This window comes from Bidens hawaiensis, unplaced genomic scaffold (assembly GCF_021521415.1).
Source record: "Bidens hawaiensis isolate Kalapana, Puna unplaced genomic scaffold, B.hawaiensis_p1.1 tig00045134_1, whole genome shotgun sequence".
Classification (NCBI taxonomy): domain Eukaryota; kingdom Viridiplantae; phylum Streptophyta; class Magnoliopsida; order Asterales; family Asteraceae; genus Bidens; species Bidens hawaiensis.
In genome coordinates this window covers 44,417-63,816 of record NW_027498017.1, presented here as the reverse complement: position 1 = coordinate 63,816, position 19,400 = coordinate 44,417, and the positions used below count along the sequence as shown (strand labels likewise).

Here is a 19,400-nt window from a genome sequence, read left to right as displayed (position 1 = left end):
GAGGCATGGTAAAAGCCGCCGCGGTCGCCGCTGCGGAATCCGCAGCAAAAGTAACCGCCGGCTCAGTGAAAGATGCGGTAAAAATGGCACTGACAGCCGGCGGTGATGTCATCACAGCTGGAACAGTCGGCTCAACGGAGTGAGCAATTGAACCAGCGGAAGCAGGCGTAGGCGCAGCCGCCTGGGTCGTCGCCTCAGGTAGGCTGACCAAGCCTACCGTCATGGGTCCGGAGGTACTCCTCCCCGCTCCACCCTGGAATGCGTCAACATCCACGCCTGCACAAAAGATAAAGTGTTAATGATGGAAAGCTATGAAGTTAAAGATAAAGGAAGTTTGTACTTACGGGTTTTCTTGAGCCTAAAAGTGCGGACAGGCGGGGACGAACCCGATGGAGCCGGCCTCTTTGCGCCGCTCACCGTCGTCATCCGGGGCTCTCCGGAGGTGACAGTCGCAGCCTCCGGAGCAGTGGTCCTATCACCACCCGGGTTCCCCGCCACCTCCTCGCTCTCGGCCTCTGAGTCAGACCGAGGCACCGGATCGGCAGTGGAGGCCACCTTCTCCTTCCCCTTCCCGCCGGCAGCCTTCTTCTTCCGCACCAACGGAGGACCATCCGCGGATTCCTCATTAGAACATAAGATTAAAGGAATTCCGGCAGAGGTTTCAACATTGAGGGGTCGAGGGTTGAATAACGCCTTACCTGGCCGCCTGGCGCTCAGGATCTCGTGGCCTAGCGGGTAGACCTCCACGAACCGATCCGCCGTTAGTTCTAGGATGGGCAACTCGTTCTCATCTAGAGCACGAGTACCCATCCGAGCGGGACTGTCAGCCTCCCGCGGATACAGGAGCGACTGCAAGTCGTTCCCCTCTGAAATAAACAGGAAAGAAGTTAGAAGAGATTCTAAATCAACAAAAAGAAACAGAGCATACCGTAAGGAACAGAGTTCAAACCGTATTCGAGGACGATCGGGATCTTTCGCGCATCCGCATCCTTCCACACCCGGCTCATCCCGAGCATCACCATCCCGGACTCCGCAAACCGGTAAACCGGAGATTGGACTCAGGATATCTTCGAGAACCATTCCGCCTCCTGGTAGTTGGAGGCGTGAAGGCTGGGAAGTGCTTGCCCATTCTTGAACTTCATGGCAAGGGGGATGGCGCGAGCTGAGATGAAGAAGAACTCCCGCTTCCATGAGCGAAGACTGCGCTCGGTTGCGCTAATCTTCAAACCCTTGATCCGGGTTATCAGAGTATACCACCCCTGGATGCACCTCCAAGAGTAGAAGGTCATCAGGCGGTCGACAAAGGGCTCAATGCCCAGAATCCGGCACACCCACTCGAAGTGGCGAATCTTCGCGATCGCCATCGGGTGCACCTCGGTCAAGTGCACACCGTGCCTCTCCAGGACGCGGTACACAAACTTTGTCAAAGGGAACCTAAGATTCCCATAGACAAAGAATGCAGCATAAACCCCGATCTTGCCTCTGGGGGCATCATACACCGTCTGTTGGGGTTCAGGAAACTCAGGCTCGAGAGACTCGAGCATGAACTTCCTGACGATGTACTGATATAAATCGACAGGCAGAACACACTGGCACTCGCCAGCAGTACTCTTGTCATCGGCGTACACCCCAGCCTCCTGGGCTGTAGCTTCGAGATCGTGAGAAGACATCTTGCAGATGAAAGAAGAAAACGATTTCAAGAGAATGCTTGCCTGAAAAGGTGAGTATTCGCCGGAAATCGTTTTGAAGATGAAGAGAAAAGTGAAAGTGTGGATTACAAAGAAACCTCTCCCCCTTTATATACTAATCGCAATTAATGCGATGAATTTAATGCGGAAGAGAGAGAAATCGAAGGTGCAATGAAACTATGACACGTGGCAAAAAGCAAGCTGGCAACAGCTGTTGAAAGGACGCGTACCATTAATTTCGCGGCCACGCGCCCGAAAAATCGCGCCCACGCGCCTGAAAAAGCGTCTGGAATGACCAGGTACTGTCACGTCACCATAACTTCTTGCACGTCCTGACACAGTCAGAAGAAACCGTCGCACGACGTTTCAGCAGTTTGGACTGTTCTTATCCTCTCACCAACTCTTCGAATTTCAAAAAATTCAAAAGATTCAAAAGTAAGCGGGAAAATACCCCTTACCTTGGCAACCAAGTAACCATAAGACGGGTGCGGGTACAGTGTTAAGGCAAAACCCTTCACATACTTAGCACCTGCAGGGAATTGAAGCCAAGAATACCTCGGCAACCAAGTAACTATAAGACGGGTGCGGGTACAGTGTTAAGGCAAAACCCTTCACATACCTAGCACCCGCAGGGAATTGACGCCAGGAATACCTTGGCAACCAACTATAAGACGGGTGCGGGTACAGTGTTAAGGCAAAACCCTTCACATACCTAGCACCCGCAGGGAATTGACGCCAGGAATACCTTGGCAACCAAGTAACCATAAGACGGGTGCGGGTACAGTGTTAAGGCAAAACCCTTCACATACCTAGCACCCGCATGGAATTGACGCCAGGAATACCTTGGAAGTAAAGTAACCGTAAGACGAGCGCGGGTACAGTGTTAAGGCAAAACCCTTCACATACCTAGCGCTCCGCAGGGAATTGAAACCAAGAAGGATCTTCTGGGCAATGCTTGCGGAAACGGAAATAACATCCCCGCATAGCGAGAACGTCGAGAACTACATTGTTTGAAGCTCCAGGATGAAATTGGTGGTTTTAACATAAGTGATCACTATGTTCAAAACTACCAAAACCTCATGGAGAATCCACACAAGTGGGACTCAACGCTCCTGACTTGCGAGGAGGTTACAGACCTACCCGCATCATACCCAAAGATCAAGCAGGAAAGTCGGGAATTTCTGCAAGTGACAAGGACTTCCGCGGGAAGAATCCCCATGGAAAACCTTAAAACTAAACCCTTTTCAAAACCCTTTGCTTAAGTCCAAAAGTTCACCTCACTTTATTAAACATTCATGAGAAGAACATTGGATTGGGGGGACTTGAAGAGGTAGGTCCCAGCAGAGCCCAGTTGGACCCGCAAGACTCACCTTGAAGAGAGACGTCTGCGCAGAAACCAACTGGATCCGCAGGACCCACCATGCTCAGAGACGTGACGTCCTTACGCGCAGTACGCAAGCTGTTCCCGCAGGAAATGCCTCCCAATGGTGGACTCTGCCTGTTCCCGCAGCTGCGGATACAAGCCATCAGGGAAGGCCACCCGCGCAGCAAGGCTACACGCACAAGGCACTTAGCTCTCAATAATTCTGTTGTCACCTGAAGGAATGAGCAAAGCTGGGAACAATCCCGCACAAAGGCGGGAGGGGGAATACTCCCGCCCAAATAAGCCAGTCCGTACGATACGGAAAGATCTTCTGTACTGTACCTGACGAGGTATGGGCAAAAGATCTGACCAAAGATACGACAGCTCATTGACAACAGTATGGCGAGCAGCATGCTCTTGTACTGTATGTCACTATTAGCCGCTGCCTACTCACCAACTCCTGTCATACCACGTGCATAGCCGGCAGTTGGTGGAAAAGGAATAGTACACAGCAGGCCTGGTCACTGTCAGCCGCTGCCTACCCACCAACTACCAGCATGGCACGTGCGTAGGCCACAGTTGGTAGAACAGGAATACTATTCAGCCGGCCACACCTTCTTGGAAACCTACCTTCGGCTATAAATACCCCAAATGGTATGATCATCTCATCTTATCATATCTTATCTTGTATCTGATATATTATACCTGATATCTGTTCTAGCAATATCTTAATATACATTTATATTCAAGAGCAATCTAGTCTGATTCTCATGCCGGAGGGTGGTCACAAGGAGGAACCCCTCCCCCTTCTCAGTGACGAACTCACGGTGTCTATTTTGCAGGTTATCAGAAGAACCATCTTTGCCGGGTCCAACCCCTCATGGGAAACATCTATTCAACCCCCAGGTTACCCGTAATCTGCCCGGGGTCGGTTAGTGTTTCTTCAATACCCGAAACCGGTTTCTAAAATACCTGACTTGTGCACCTCAATAAGCAACTGCCACATGATACTTTTAAGCACCGGAGAATATTTGAATTTGTAGTATTTTATTGCATTTTTGCTCATGGAATATTTTATCGAATTATTGCTCATGGAATATTTGTTTTTTGTTTTTCTCTTGCTCATGGAATATTTTGCTGTATTTTATTATCACAACCCGTCATAGTCCTTAAGAACCTTCAAGAGTTCAAGATAAAATAGTAAAGTACAAGCATTAAATCATGTTAAAGCAGGGTTGTTTTGTAACCTCTTATTGATTTTACTAATGGTTTCGGAAAATTCTTATTGGTTAAGTTTTAGAGACATGCTAGACTACCTCTTAATTAGTCAGATCTACCTATATTATTAAAGTAGGATCATATCACCACATGTCATTTAACTATAATAGCTAACTACAATGCCGACTAATATTATTATCAATTATATAATTACTAACAAAGTTACAAATGTAACTTTTAATGTGGTATTAAATGAACTTTTTAGATATTTATGAATTATTGAATTTTATTTATCATTATTTGTATCTTATGAATCTATAAGGTATGTTATTATGTCTATTATTAAATTAACTTTTTTGTTGTATTTTTTAACCACTCATGTATTACACGGACCATCTTACTAATCTATTAAGAATATTCCCAACCCATTCTCTAAAGTTGTCAAACCCATATAATTCAGGGTAAATTTTGAAAAAACCCAAAATCACCTCTCCAATCCATTCTCTATTATATGGATGAGTTATATGGCAACTAAAATAAAAACCTAAATACAGGGTCTCGCTTTGATCCATACCATATAATATATCAACTGTCTCCCAATCACCATCTTACAGTATTAATAAAATAAAATGTTAAAGCTTAGGTGTTAAGCCCAAATTTCACCTAATTCCTAATATCTCATCTCATTCATTCTAGTTATTCATGGGTCATGGGTCAAAACTATTTTGTCAAATGGGTTATAACATAGTGTGGATTATATTCATTATTGAATCAAGTGTCATTTTCATACCTAAGATTTGACCAACTACACAACTTTAGTACTTTTTTTAAATTTCTTGCAAATCAACACCTGGTGTTTCCAAAATCATGCTATTTTAGTACTTTTCGTTAACCTTGTTTTTTTTCCATTAAGTCTACATTAAATTAATTCACAAGTATTTTGAGAATCACAACTGAAATAACAGACCTTATTCATCTTTATCATTTGACAAAGCCCGTGTAATACACGGGTTCAAAAGCTAGTATACTATATAACAAGACAAAAGAGAAAAAAAATTAATAAAAAAGGAATTTATAGATATGAATAGGGAATAGAATGTGAAAAATTATTGAAAAATGATAGATAAATTTATAGAATGGTGTTTTTTAGCTAATTTATAAGGAAAATATATGGAATGGGCTGGGAATGCTCTAAAGTAACACAATGTGTACGTATGTCATTCACCTAGTTTGTCCATATATGGTTTCATGTCATCAAGTTTTTATATATCTAATTTTCACATATTAGCCATTAAATTTATATTAATTATATGTTTCAAACCTAAAATACTTGCTAAAATTGAATAGGTTTTGACTTATACTTTTAAATTCCCTAATTATGACCATACAGTATTGCACTACAAATTTAGTAAGCAAACGTTTCCAAACCCAAAATACTTACCAAAAATTGAAATAATATATTCCATTCAAATTAAAATCCATGATATTATACATTTTTGTAAAACGATGATATTGATTTACACCATTTATTCACAATAAATATTTTTTTGTTACCACATATTTAATTATAATTTATGATATTTTCCAGCTGCAATATATTTTATTATATGTGTTGAAAGCTTTAGACAATATTTAATACATTTTAATAGGATTTAATATTTCAATTATATTATAGAATTTACCTACAAGTTTTTAACTCAAAAATTCCTTTCTTCTTGCTGGTGTTTTTGTTTCATGTATCTTTTTATGTTTCTATTTAGTTAATATGTTTCTATTTAGTTAATGCTTGTTTAAAGTTATTATCTATACTTCGTTTGGTAACATTTGAAAAAATATAAAATTATAAAACAATGTTTTCTCTGTGAAATATGTTAAGGTTATTTAATAAGATTTAATTTAAGATTTCAAATTATATTACATAATTTATCTACAAATTTATATCAAAATATGTTTTCAAGCACATATTTAAAACACAAAATATTTTTCATTATAATTTATTTAACTCTTCCTAAATTTAAGCTCAAACTAAAAATAAAATTGATTTTAAAATTAATTGGCATTTATACCCATACCCATTTTTATTGATATTTATCAAAAATAACCATATATCTAATGTATATATAAACGACATATCAACCATGCATTCTTCTTCACCGTGTTCAAATCATCTATGCCTTCACAATTTCATTTCTCTATAACTAACTAGGTTAGAGCCCGTGTTTCACACGGGTGAAAAATATAATAAAAATAAAAAATTGTTATATGTAATACATTAATTATAAATGAATTAACAATATATATAATTTAGAAGTCAAGAAATTTAACACAATAACTACTTAAGTGGAGTTGGTAAGCATCTTTAGTTTGAAACATGAGGTCTTGGGTTTTAGACTTGTATCACACAATAACTTATTTTTAAAAATTTTACAAAATGTATTCATGCTCCATATTGTGGTTGGAAGAATAGATGATAAAATAGGAAATTGCTAACATGACATCTATGTGTCATCTTATGTGAAAGCCCTAGAATGATGACATGTGAAAAAATCATGTTGCTTTAATATATAGTTAGATTTAAGTTTTGTATGATACTTTTTAAGTTTTCCAACTTATTAATATATTATTTCAATTAATTTACAAATAGTATTGTAATGTATTGTAATTTATTTTGTTTTTTCACAGGATAATGGAAGTTCAAAACTTTACCATGCTTAATGAAATTGATGTATTTATAGCCTCTCATCTACAGATAAGGTTCAAGTCTCAAGGGTGTCGATGGTAAAGGATAAGAAATATGCCAATGAGGACTATCAGATTGAAATGGTGGTCATGCATGAATTGGTAATATTTGTTTGTTTGTTTTTTCGTTTGTGTTCTTTTTTGTTTTAAAATTAATATTACATACATTGATTCTTATATACTTTTTTTTTATTGACAGGGAAATCGAATACATTCTATAGTTTTCAAGCAAGATAATTTTCATTTCAAAAAGTTTTTTTAATGGCAATACAAGTTTAACAATTATGAACCCTAACCTTGGTTTAAATGGGAATAACTATACACTAATTGATTGTGCTAACAAGTTAGTATTGAATCCAATTACCCATTTCTCTTTTCATTAAAAAACATACGATTTTTACAAAAGAATATGTTGATATCACGTTAAAAATTCATTTAAAATATGCATTTCTCTATAATTTTTGTCCGTGTGGTAAAGTTTTCTAATTTACTAACTCATGTTAAACATTTCTTTTTTTATTAAAAGATAATTTATTTTGTTTTACAACCAAATCTTCGTCATTGCAAATTTAGTTTTAAAATTTATTACAACATTTTTTTATAACTTATTATTTTTATGCAGACAAAATGTAATATAATAATATCGGTATGTATTTTTATTTTTAAAATAAATTAAACACTAAATTTTGGTTTGCAACTTAAAGTTAACAGTGCATAAATATATCAAGAACTTAATAAAAGAACAAATAAAAAGTATTATATGAAATAATTAAATTTAAGTATTACATATAATAATTTTTTTTACTTTTATAAAATTTTTCAACCATGTGTAACACGAACTCTAACATAATCTCCTAGTATATTATTGATTCAGTACTAGATTCACAAACTAAGTGAATTTATACATTTAGTGACTATTATTTCACCTATATTTTCTAATATTTTAATTATGTTACTTACATTTTAAAAAGTGACGATTGAACAGCTTATTTTTTTTATTTATCAATTCATAAGGTCTAATTGCTTGCAAGAGAATTAATACCAAGTAGCCTTTGTGTTTTGATCCAATGGCTAATGATTGTTTCTCAATGTAATCGGTTGAAGGGTAATTACACATCTAGTTATGTTTGCATCTATTAACCCAGTTTAACAAGCAATCATTGTTTCTTGGGGTATGTTTGGTTGGAGGTAATGGAATGAAGGGGAATGGAATGATAGAATGAATGAGATGGACAAGGGAATGAAATGGATCATTATCATTCATTTATCTTGTTTGATTAACATATAGGAATGAAATCAATTATTAATTTTTATTGTTTGGTATCCAAAAAAAATGTAGAAATGAAATATAAATAATAAAAACACTCATATCTCAAAATACTTTTTAACCAAAAAAAAAAAAAAACCATACAATGGCGACAGTGGTAGCTCCGGCGACAAAAATGGTGGTGGCGGCGGCTGTGGTGGTGTCGGCGGAGTTGGTGCTGGTGCCAATGGTAGCGGTGGTGGTGGTTGTTAGGTGGTAGTGTTGTTGAGAAAGTAGGGTGAAGGAGAAATGGAATGAAAAATAAGAAGGGGGGTGGGATGGAATGGTTTTGATGGAATGAGATTCCATGTGTAATGGATGATTCCATTCCATTGAGCAACCAAACACCACTTTTTTCATTCCCACGTAATGAATCATTCCACTTTATTGTAATCGTTTTGATTTTAATGATAAATTAATTGAGGATTGGTTACGAAAAAAAAAAATTCCTACTGTCATTCCTGCATACCAAACGCTACCTTAGACTATGCTTAGTGGTAAGTGGTAACTAAGCATAACCAGGGTTGTCCGACACGTGACGTCCCAGTCAGTAATGATTAGTTTTGCAAAAAGTGGCGTAGTGATAAAATACCCCATAACATAACCCATTCAATCATTACACAATTATTACATTTTTAATATTTTAATATAAATAAATATATAAATTATAAAAAAAAAATTTTGAATCCCCCCACCCCACACGATTGTAAATACAACGAACCCGGCCTGAACGATGATTAAAATGAGGGTGGGGGTGGTGTGGGCCTAATTTTGCCCCACAACGAAGCTCACAACGTACTTCAGCACGTATGGTCTTATAACCGTGGTTCAAATACCATGTTAAACATTATTGTTACAATTTATCAGTTTAACTTACAGAACTAATAATATCTAGGTTTATAAAAGCATATTGAATCTTACATGGCAGTAGAAAATTTTCAATGGTTCAATCTTATTATAATTTTAGGTGTCCCTTGATCCCAGGTTCTTTGAAGATCGCGAGTACTAGGTTCATTTGTTTCAATGAACATAAAAAGAAGATAACCAAACTACTTTAACACATGAAATAATTATATTTCAGGTTTCGAAACCAGAAAATATTAAGTTATTGAAACTAGAATTTATATACTTTATAAGTAAACTATTGTCTAAATAAACATCATGGTTAAGAAGAAGGGTTATTGGGTTATTTCATTAAAACTAATAAACGTGGCATAAGAACAGCAATTGACGGCTCAACAAACTTAAAACGTGTGATTTGCATATTTTCAAAAACAAAATATTAAATATGATTTGATGATTTTATAAGTCAACCATATCTTTTTTTCTCTTTAGCATTTAGTTTTTAAATAATTTTATTTGATTGTTTTGTCAAAGGTGTTCCTTTTCAACGATCATCATTTATTCTACTATTATTAGTAAGCAATAATTGAACAACTCTATAAAGAGAGAAAGGACAAAATTTGTATGAATATATGTAAGTCTTGTTTGGATTTGAAGTTATCATCTATACATATAAAAACATAGAGAGGAGTAACAAAACTAAATAATTTAGACAACTTATATTTGGTTATTTATCATTTTTAGTGAGAGTTTGTTCGGCCTTTTGTGGTAAAATGATAATTAAGTAGATAAAAGAGGAGTTGTTTTTAAATTTTGTTAAATATAAACTTTAGGACTATCACACGGTAAGATACTTGGTGGCTAGAAGTGACTCATTGAATCATAATAACTAGGGATGTTAGTCTATAACACGACTTGATAACAACATATGAATTTTAAGCAAGTTTGAGTTCAAAATAAACGGGATGGCATACTTATGACTAGGGTTAATTAAAAGCATGTCTAAGCAAACTACACTTGTAAATATCTCATTTATTAGCAAGTTTGGGTTTAACCTGTTTAAGTAAAAAGTGTTACATTGCGATAATATATTAGCACAACCATTTCGGATCCACTTATCAAAATCAACTGTATGCATATCAAAATTTTCACAACATGGGTTTTAAAATCTCGATCTCAGTTTCCCTTTGATTTATACGATAATACTATAATACCCATATTTATGAATTTATTTTCAAGAATTGTAGAGGTTATCTTTTAAGGATTATATGAATTTTTATTTTATCATGTATAACCTATGTTACGTAATTCATATCTCAGTTTATCTGTATTATGTCGTGTTATATGTGTCAATTCATATTGTTCAAATTTTACAGCATAGAATGAGTTAGATCAGCAAAAACTGAAGACCGAATCGTTAATCAAAACTACCATAACCGAACAAAACATATGGTTATGGTTAAACGAATCTGATAACCAGAATTCGATTGTGGTTATGGTTGATGTGTCTTCATTAACTAACTTTAACCTAAACCGAACTGAACCTTGTATGTTTGTATTTCTTTTAATTTTATATATCTATTTCCATCTTCTATGCCTCAATTTCCATATTTTAAGCATTAAAATTCTGTTGTAGTTGTCTATATATAGCTTGGAAGACCATAATCAAGCGTCGAACTGACATATTTTAGCTTCGAAACTTCATAATTGAGCTTAGATTATCATAACTGAACAATAAATGGCAATGGAATAAAAATTCATTGGACAAGTAACCGAAACTGGCCGTCTGACCCATAACCAACTGTAAACTGACCTATGATTAAAATATAAAGGTATATTGGTTTTATATAATCCTAACTATCAGCTTTTGGTTGTTGTCGGTCCCAACTAACGAAATGGTTGGTGACAGTCCCACATTTTAACATGTTTGTGTCAAACGATCCACAACTAACAGAAACGTAACTCCGTTAGTCTTCGGTCATCGAAAAAATATTTTTTGTCGTATAACTCCTTTTTCGACGGAAAACTCAACCTGAACACCGCCGCCGCCGCCACTTGAACACTGTTGTTGACCACAAGTACTGGCCACCAATATCTAAACACCACCACCAATGGTTTCCAACTGAAAAAAGGAGTCTTTCAGCCGAAAACGTTTTGGGGCCACCACCACATAGGGTTCCAGCGACCTCAATAACCAATGTTTTTACTAAAAAAAAGGTTCACAAACGTCCGATCTAAGTTTTCAAAGAGGCTTGGGACGAAAAGGTTGAGTTTTCCAGTGATTAGAGACTAACAGAGTTACATTTCTGATAATCATTGGAAACAAACATGCTAAAAGTTGAGACTGTCACGAGCAATTTTGTTAGTTAGTTGAGACCGACAGCAACCTCGGAATTATTTAAAACAAACCAGTAAATTGCCTGCGTGTTATGCCGGGAAATCAGTTGGCAAAACCTGATGATGGTAGTGGAGAGTGAACGCGAATTTGGTGGATATCTGCGGCGTTCATTATTGGACTAAACTTAAAAAAGTTTGTTAAATTAACATGTTTAAAAAAAAGTTTGCATGGACGTTGGTAAAACCCGACAGTGAGTCGACGTGAATTCGATCAGTATTGGTTACGTTCGTTACGGTATAAGCAACGTTGTTAAAACCCGGGCGTTGTCGGTCTTAGATGCTGATGTGGTGAGTTCGGACAGTTTTCGTCATATCTGTTACGATTTCGGTTGTGTTCATTATGGACTAAAACAAAAAATAAAACAAAAGTTGAGGTGGACCAATGGGGTGGCGTAGGTTGTTAAAATTGGGTGTTCGTAAAACCCGAGTGGTGTCGGTCGCGATCGTTGAGACGGTGAGTCTACATGAATTTGGTCGGTTTACATCATGCTCGTTACGGTATCGGAACTAAAAAAATTCGTTTGGTTACATTCGTCATAATACCGAAACTAAAGCGAAAAATGTATAAAAATTGAGGTGGACCAATGGGGTGGCGGGATCACTAAACCCAGGCTTGTTCGAACCCAAGAATTATCGGTACCGGGCGTTGAGGTGGTCAGAGTACACGAATTTGATCGGGTTAAAACAAAAAAAATAACAAAAAAGGTATAATTGATGTTCTGTTGGTATAAAGAAAAAAAGTAAAAATAATTGTTAATGAATCTTTACCAAGATTCGAACCAGAGAACATAGGCAGAACAACATCAAACCAGCACAACACCGCCATTCAGGCAGAACTAATTTTGTGCTTACATTTTATAAAAATCTAATATATATAAAAATGAAATCATGACGCTTATTCACTTATGTGACATCGAAAGTCTCTTTTACTATATACGGGTAATTTACCCGGTAAAATCGGTCTGTGACGTGTGTGAATATATATATAAAAATGAAAATAAAAGTTTCACACAAATCGGGTTTTAAAAATGGTTTTCACCAACAACCAAACCACACACGAAAGGCAAGTGTACCTATCGTTTGTAGCAAAGTATCGGTAAGAACCGAGTGTCAATCCATGGACACGGCGAACTTTTGATAATAAATCTTTGTAATTAATTTAACCAAACAAGCAATCAAATTGATTTTTCAAATTGCTAAACTAACATATAACAATAACAAAACAATAAAATACAACTAACAATCAATCCAAACAAGGCTACTTAGACTATGCATCCACTTAAACTTAGTGACAAAATGACAATGATAATGGCAAACATCATGTATTAAGCATCAATATCAAATTCCAATCAAGGCAACCTAATACTAACAACACAACATCATGATGGGTGTTTTTCAAGATAATAACCATAGATTAGTAAGTTTGTCAAAACTACATAATCTCGTAATCAAATGAAAGCTAGCATGAAAACAACAAACTAACCACCTAAAATTATGTAAAATAGACGAGCTCAAGAACACTAGTTAAACACATGAATCTTTTAAATTAGCAAAATATAAACTAAGGATTATGGCCTTAATCTCTAGCAAACATCAACCAACTCAAAGAATCATGCTATCACCACACAATTTTTCAATATCAAGTGATAGGTTTCATGCTTGTTAAATTCATAACCAAATTAATTTCCACTAGTCATTCCTAACTTAGTGATATGAACAAAGTATGTATATACAAGCTAAGTTCATAAACAAATACTTAACACATAGTTTTCCAACATATTATGGTCAAGCATCTATCAAACTAACAAGACTAGGAACCATTAAACTCTATTCAAGAACATATCATAAACTTGAAGAACACCAACTTGCCAAAATCATGCATAAATAAATATCACATAAGTAAAAGCTTCAACATAATCTAAGTAACAAAAGTATTAGCCCATAAGGCTTGATACAACAAACAAAATCAAAGTAGTCTTACAAAGCATTGATAAGAACAAGAAATTTCAAACTAAGATGGATGATGGTTGCTACTTGCAAGGATGATCACATAAGATGGAAGCCTTGAATTCTCTCTAGCAAACACACAATAATTTTCCAGCAAGTTTAGAGAATTCCCCTAAGGCTCCACACTTGAAATGAGGATAATGGAAGTGTATTTATGCATTCTGGACGTTTGGCACGGCAGGTGCACGGGCACGCACGGCCGTGCACTAATGTGGAAAGTCAACCCATTGCTTTAGTCTGGCCAAAAAGTCAGATTTCTCTGTTCAGGCACGGGCTGGTTATTTTGAACTTTCTCAGCTATAGAGCATGCACTGGCTTGCACTGGCACATTTCCAGGTTGGCTCGGGCCCATGAACGGGCTGGCATGGGTGTGCAGGTCTGGCAGATTGCTTGTTTTTGTCCCCGAAACGCCATCTTTTCATGTTTTCTTTGTCGGGCGGGCGTCCGGACATGCAAATTCACAAATAACTCAAATAAGTACCTAAAACAATGAATTTGCATGGAGTTCGGGATAAATATGAAGGTAATTTGATGCAATAAGATGTACACTTTGTGTTACATCAAACATCCCCACACTTGAACTTTGCTTGTCCTCAAGCAAATGAAACAAACTCCACAATAGCAATAATAACCCGCAAGCAATAATCATTCAAATATTTAATAGATCAAGCAAGCATTTTATATATGTCTAAACAAGCCTAATAAGAATGAAGACATAATCTAGAGAACATTACAATTGTCATCACATTCCCACCTTGCAATCCTCACAATGTTCACTCATACACTCGGCTATATTTAGTGATCATGCGTGTAATAGTGCATGTTGAGAACACTCGATGCCAAGACGATGACTAAGCAAGGCATAGGCTTGTTTAAGGGTCAAATCAAACCGACACATACATGGCATAAAACACGAGTACTCGAGGGTTGTAACTTGGCTTAGGGTTAGGGTGAGGAATTTTTGGGAAAAGTGGCTAAATGCCTAGAAAATCCGGAACGAAGCTAACTACAAAACAAAATCTAACTAACTAAACTAAATGGTTTAAACGAGCCGAGAGCTAACAAACCAAAAATTGCTCTTTGAAATCAAGTTTCACTTATATATGATGAACTAACTTCTTATTCTTCTCTTCATTTCTTATAAGGATTTTTCTTTTTCTTTTTTTTTTTTGCCAAAATTAATGAATATTTACATACAAACTTTTCACTTTGGGAGAAAGCATTGTGCTTCTAAAGTTCCCAAGTGAATAAAATACAACAAAAATGAAATACAAAAAATAACTAACTTAGCCGAACCGGATTTCTAACCAAAAATGGGTGAAAATATAAAAGGCTATATGGCTAAGTGGCGATAAAAATAGGGCGAAATAATAAAAACACGGGAAAAGGCCAAACATGGGCTACTAAGCGGATAATGTGTGTAAGGAAAATATAAGTGGAAAAATGGCTAGACAAAGGGTTTATCCTAAATTCCTCAATGGTTTATGCCATGTATATGTATATGGTTTTAAAATGCAATCCCAAAAACAAGTTTTACCTTACAATAATCACCCGACTCACTCAATTGCCCGCAAAAACATGAGAAAAAATAATGATGAGGCCAACTCACGGAAACGGGCGGAATGGGTAACTTTTACAAGGTAAGAATGTGAATCTTGTTTGTCATACTTAAAGGTATGTCTTTTTAAAGATTTTCGGCTTGAATGTCTTAAAGATTTATGCTTTGACAAAACAATTAAAGTTGAATTAAAATTGCTTGGTGGTTATTATTTGCTACAAAAATTTTCTTAGGAGTTTTGCAAAAAATTTTACATTTGGACAAACAAAATTCATAAAATTCCCAAAATTCCCTCCCCACACTTGAATTATGCAACGCCCTCGTTGCAAAACAAACAACTATAAAAGTAAGTGCAAAAGAGAGAACAGAAAACTCCCCTGAAAACCCTCAAGGCTGCCTGACAAGAGACCCGGGAGGGTCAACAGGGAAGACCCGGCAACGCCAACCGTGCAAATAAACATCCACAACATGCACCTGCAATAGAGCAAGACAAAACAAGCCACACCAAACAACATAATACACAAACACAATCCATATCATCGTTCCAAATAACATCCATCACAAACCAAAGTCATGAACAAAAGTCTACACAAATCAAACATAAATAAAATCACAAAATCTACAAAGATAGCTTAACTTTTCGGAAACAAACAAGAATAAAACAAACACGCAAAATCTACAAAGTCCTAAACATGCTAAATTTTGACGGAGTCGATAGCCAGACTCACACTCCCCACACTTAAGTCATGGGGTGGAGATCAACAACCTCCAAAACTGTCTCGACCGGCTCACCCAAATAGTATTTCAAACGGTGACCGTTCACCTTGAAGATGCATCCATCCTCATGGCCAATCTCAATGGTACCGTAGTCAAATACCTGTCTCACACTAAAGGGGCCGGACCATCAAGATTTCAACTTCCTGGGGAATAAACGAAGGCGAGAATTATAAAGCAAAACACGATCGCCCGCTTGGAATTGTTTGTGGTCCTTCAACCGGGCGTCATGAAGCTTTCTGATCCTCTCCTTGTAAATCCGTGAATTCTCATAAGCTTGGCCTCTCAACTCCTCAAGCTCATGCAACTGACCCATCCTGTTTTTACCCGCGCATGCAAGATCAAGATTCACACTTTGCAATGCCCAATATGCCTTATGATCGAGTTCAACAGGGAGATGACACGCTTTCCCGTACACCAATTTAAAACGTGTCGTACCAATCAGTGTTTTGTAGGGTGTACGGAAAGCCCATAGTGCGTCATTTAATTTCTCGGACCAATTCTTACGGTTCTAAATAACCATTTTCTCCAAGATCCTCTTGATGCCCCAATTCGTGACCTCGACCTGCCCCCTCGTCTGCGGGTGATATGGTGCAGAGAAGCGATGATGGACACCATACCGGGACAATGCCTTCTCCAACTGGGCATTACAGAAATGTGTCACTCGGTCACTAATCAGTGCTTTGGGGGCACCAAAGTGGGGAGAACAACTTCTTCAAGAATTTCACCACCGACCTAGCATCATTTGTGGGCAAGGCTTGCGCCTCGGCCCATTTTGAAACATAATCAATGGCCACTAGGATGTAACGGTAGCTGAAAGAAGTCGAGAAAGGTCCCATGAAGTCGATGCCCCTCACATCGAAAACCTCGCAGACCTGAATCGATCGCTGGGGCATCTCATCTCGTGATGAGATGTTGCTCGCCCTTTGGCAAGCATCACAAGACTGCACCATGTCATGAGCATGACGGAAGATGGTTGGCCAGAAGAAACCGGTATCAAAGACCTTCTTCGCCGTGGATGTGGCTCCATGGTGTCCTCCGGTCGGGCCCTCGTGGCAGTGTTTCAAGATCTTTCGAGCCTCGTCACCATACACACACCTACGCACGAGCTGATCGGCACCAACACGGAACAAGTAAGGATCCTCACAAAAATAATGCTTGACATCAGAAAAGAATTTCTTCTTTTTCTGGTGAGTCAAATCCTTAAGCACGATCCCACTAGCAAGAAAATTCGTAATGTCAGCGAACCAAGGATGATCTTGATCACGCGTCTCGATATGCATGAGGAACTCGTGGGGGAAATGTCATTTATGTGGACCCCCACTTGTTCCGATGAAGCTGAGCACTCAAGACGGGAGAGATGGTTGGCCGCGACATTCTCAGCACCATTTTTGTCACGGATCTCAATGTCAAACTCCTGCAGCAACAAAATCCATTGAATAAGTCTCGGCTTCGCATCTTGTTTGCTGAACAGATAGCGAAGGGCTGCATGATCCGTGAACACAATGGTCTTAGAAAGGAAAAGATAAGACCGAAATTTATTGAATACGAAGACAACAGCAAGGAGCTCATTTTCAGTGGTTGTGTAGTGCTCCTGCGCATCATTCAGTATCCTGCTCGCATAATAAATCAGATGAAAATGCTTATCCCGCCTTTGACCTAAAATCGCCCCGACTGCAAAGTCACTCGCATCGCACATCAACTCGAAAGGCAAGGACCAGTTTGGGGCAACCATGATAGGGGCATTCACCAATTTCTCCTTCAACAGCTCGAATGCCCGAAGACATTCGGAGGAGAAAACGAACGGGGCATCTTACTCGAGGAGTTTCATCATCGGGCGGGCGATTTGGGAAAAGTCCTTTATGAATCGCCGATAAAATCCCGCGTGACCGAGAAAACTCCTAATAGACTTCACCGAATTGGGTGGCGGAAGCTTCGAAATGGTATCAATTTTGGCTCGATCAACCTCAAGCCCTGCCCGTGAAATCTTATGCCCTAACACAATGCCTTCCTTCACCATGAAGTGGCATTTCTTCCAGTTAAGAACAAGGTTGGCCTCCTCACATCGGGCCAACATTCTCTCCAAATTTCTCAAACAATGATCAAAGGAACTCTTAAAAACAGAAAAATCATCCATGAAAACCTCCATGGAGTCCTCGATCATATCATAAAAAATCGCCACCATACATCTCTTAAACGTGGCTGGGGCATTACACAGTCCAAAGGGCATCCACCGGTAGGCGAATGTGCCATAGGGACATGTGAATGTCGTCTTCTCTTGATCCTCAGGAGAGATGGGGATCTGAAAGTATCCCGAGAAACCGTCAAGAAAGCAATAGAACATCTTTCCCGACAATCGCTCCAACATCTGGTCAATGAAGGGGAGTGGAAAATGGTCTTTCCTCGTGGCATCGTTGAGTTTGCGGTAGTCAATGCAAACTCTCCATCCCGTGACGGTACGCGTAGGAATCAATTCGTTCTTCTCATTCACAACAACTGTCATACCGCCTTTTTCGGTACGACCTGCACCGGGCTCACCCATGGGGAATCAGAGATCGGATAAATCAATCGAGCATCGAGAAGCTTGATGACCTCTTTCTTCACAACGTCTTGCATATTAGGGTTGAGACGCCGTTGGTGCTGCACCACGGGTTTGTACTCCTCCTCCATCAAGATCTTATGGGTACAAAAGGATGGACTGATCCCTTTTATATCCATGATCTTCCAGGCGATTACGTGCTTATACCTCTTCAGAACCGCGAGCAACTTCACCTTCTCCTCGCTCTACAAACTAGCAGAAATGATAACAAGAAGGCGGGACCCATCCTCTAAGAAGGCATACTCCAAATGGGACGGGAGCTCCTCAAGCTCAATAGATGGTGGGTCCACAACAGAAGGTTTTGCCTTAGGCTCGGAAACGCGATCAACATCCTCAATCCTCTCTAAACACTCAAAAGGCTCGTGGTCCACACCACATACCAACTCCTCAAATAGAGGTCCACTGACCAAGTCAGAAATCCCTCCAACACACAACTGAGTATCCAAAGAGTACTCCTCACACGTGTCCAGTATGTGCTCACAAACGCAAGAATCGACAGTATCAATGTAGAGAACGTCATCATGATCATGTGGGTGACACATGGATCTCCCAATATCAAAGGTCACCTTCTCATCTTCAACTCTAAAAGTGAGTCTGCTGGTGCAGACATCAATGAGAGCTCTAGCAGTGGCTAAGAAACGTCGACCTAGGATGAGTGGTACATTTTTATCCTCATCCATGTCCAAGATGACAAAGTCAACAGGAAACACAAATTTGTCGATTTTCACAAGCATATTCTCAACTATACCCCTCGGGTATTTCACCGAGCGGTCGGCAAGCTGAATGCTCATGCGAGTAGGCTTAGGCTCACCTAGGTCTAGCTTTCCAAAAACAGAATAAGGCATCAAGTTTATGCTAGCACCTAGGTCGGCTAAAACGTTACTAACCGACAAACTACCGATCAACAT

At 38.4% G+C, this 19,400-nt stretch overlaps 1 protein-coding gene across 1 annotated transcript; it reads right to left on the bottom strand.

Annotated features, from left to right (window-relative positions):
* Positions 1–18,677: 18,677 nt before the first annotated feature.
* On the bottom strand, positions 18,678–19,400 carry LOC143595421 (uncharacterized). The gene has a single exon (XM_077074442.1). It carries the CDS (start codon positions 19,398–19,400, stop codon positions 18,678–18,680), a length of 723 nt encoding a protein of 240 aa, XP_076930557.1.

Bases quoted from the DNA above. Each gene is read 5' to 3' on its own strand.
- LOC143595421 (XM_077074442.1), bottom strand. From the start codon at position 19,400: ATGTTGATCGGTAGTTTGTCGGTTAGTAACGTTTTAGCCGACCTAGGT.